The sequence below is a fragment of the Apteryx rowi genome, unplaced genomic scaffold, assembly GCF_003343035.1.
Source record: "Apteryx rowi isolate R43461 unplaced genomic scaffold, aptRow1 scaffold_14, whole genome shotgun sequence".
NCBI lineage: Eukaryota > Metazoa > Chordata > Aves > Apterygiformes > Apterygidae > Apteryx > Apteryx rowi.
The window spans coordinates 2,742,035-2,743,162 of NW_020447641.1; the positions used below are offsets into that span (position 1 = coordinate 2,742,035).

The window sequence follows — 1,128 nt, forward strand, 5'->3', positions numbered from 1 at the left end:
TCTGTGACAAGCCTGTTGGCTTTAAAGTACTGATACTTTTCAGGAGTGGAAGAAAGTAAATATTCTTGATATATGCTTGGACATAATGCATACAAGTATATCCAGATAATGCTTAGCTTTCCTCAAGAGTCATTAATATAAGCAAGCACATTCTTTGCTGTCCATTCATTTAGTTTTATAGGCTTAAACCATATCATCTAGCTACTACTTTTATACCCTTCCAGTGACTGAAAAATAATGTGAACATAACTGGAAATCCTTGGATTAACACAAGCAGTTCATGTGCAAAGCAGTCTTCCATGATCTGTAGAGTTTTTTAAACCAACAGTAATTCACCAGTCTTGTAGTATTTTACATACTAATACTTCAATACAATACCAAAATTGTTCTTACAGGAAGATTCAGTGCTGCTGCATCTACAGGCAGATGAAATGGCCAGGAAAAGTTGTGTCTCCACATGGCTTTCATGACCACCCTCTGTAAGTACTGAAGTTGGTTTGTTTGACAACCACTACTTTTGTTATTTATATATTCAGGTGGAGGAGGGTTAACAATAATAGAACGCTGTTGCTTTGGAACAGACATCTTCAGCAAGTTTATGTAGCCACTTGTTCCAAGATCTTCATTATGCATCTAGCCTGAGAAAAAATAAAAATAAAGAGGAAAATTGCTGTTAAGTAAAGGTATCCGGATCTAATGCTGTTTGCATGTTCACTTCTGTTTCTAAAATGTCAATACTTATTCACAGTGTGCCTTCATGGTTTAACTAAGGCACATTTGTTTTACAGTGCACCATTGGATGTGCCAGACTACTGGATGTCAGTTCTTCAGGTTAAGAAAAAAGAAAAAWAAAAAAAGCATTAAAGCCCTGAAAAATGAAGACATATAAGGTGGAAAAGTTTGAAATTTAGGTCAAAAATCAGGCATTCAGTGTAGATACAAAGTTGTGTTCTTATGTATAGAGTTCTAAGTTTTTCCTACATGTAAGCTTCCTCACCACAGTTTATCTGTCAAAACCTAGGAAGACATTTGCCTCCCCTCTCCACAGTCAGAGTCCTGTAAGAGAACTTTGACCTAAGATGCTGCTTTACAGTGTGTTGCAAGTCTGATCTAGCATAAAGCAACACC

The 1,128-nt window shown here is 36.4% G+C and overlaps 1 protein-coding gene and 1 long non-coding RNA gene across 2 annotated transcripts in view; one reads left to right on the top strand and one right to left on the bottom strand.

Annotated features, from left to right (window-relative positions):
• The window catches only part of BRDT (bromodomain testis associated), a 26,875-nt gene extending 26,290 nt beyond the window's left edge, over window positions 1-585 (bottom strand). The window contains exon 1 of the mRNA XM_026057639.1: window positions 394-585. Within this exon, the coding sequence (XP_025913424.1) occupies window positions 394-585 (192 nt within the window). The remainder of the gene's footprint in view (window positions 1-393) is intronic.
• LOC112961918 overlaps window positions 1-868 on the top strand; it is a 15,113-nt gene extending 14,245 nt beyond the window's left edge. Inside the window, exons 2-3 of the long non-coding RNA XR_003252155.1 lie at window positions 396-479; window positions 789-868. This is a non-coding gene — a long non-coding RNA (uncharacterized LOC112961918). The remainder of the gene's footprint in view (window positions 1-395; window positions 480-788) is intronic.
• The last annotated feature ends 260 nt before the right edge of the window (window positions 869-1,128 follow it).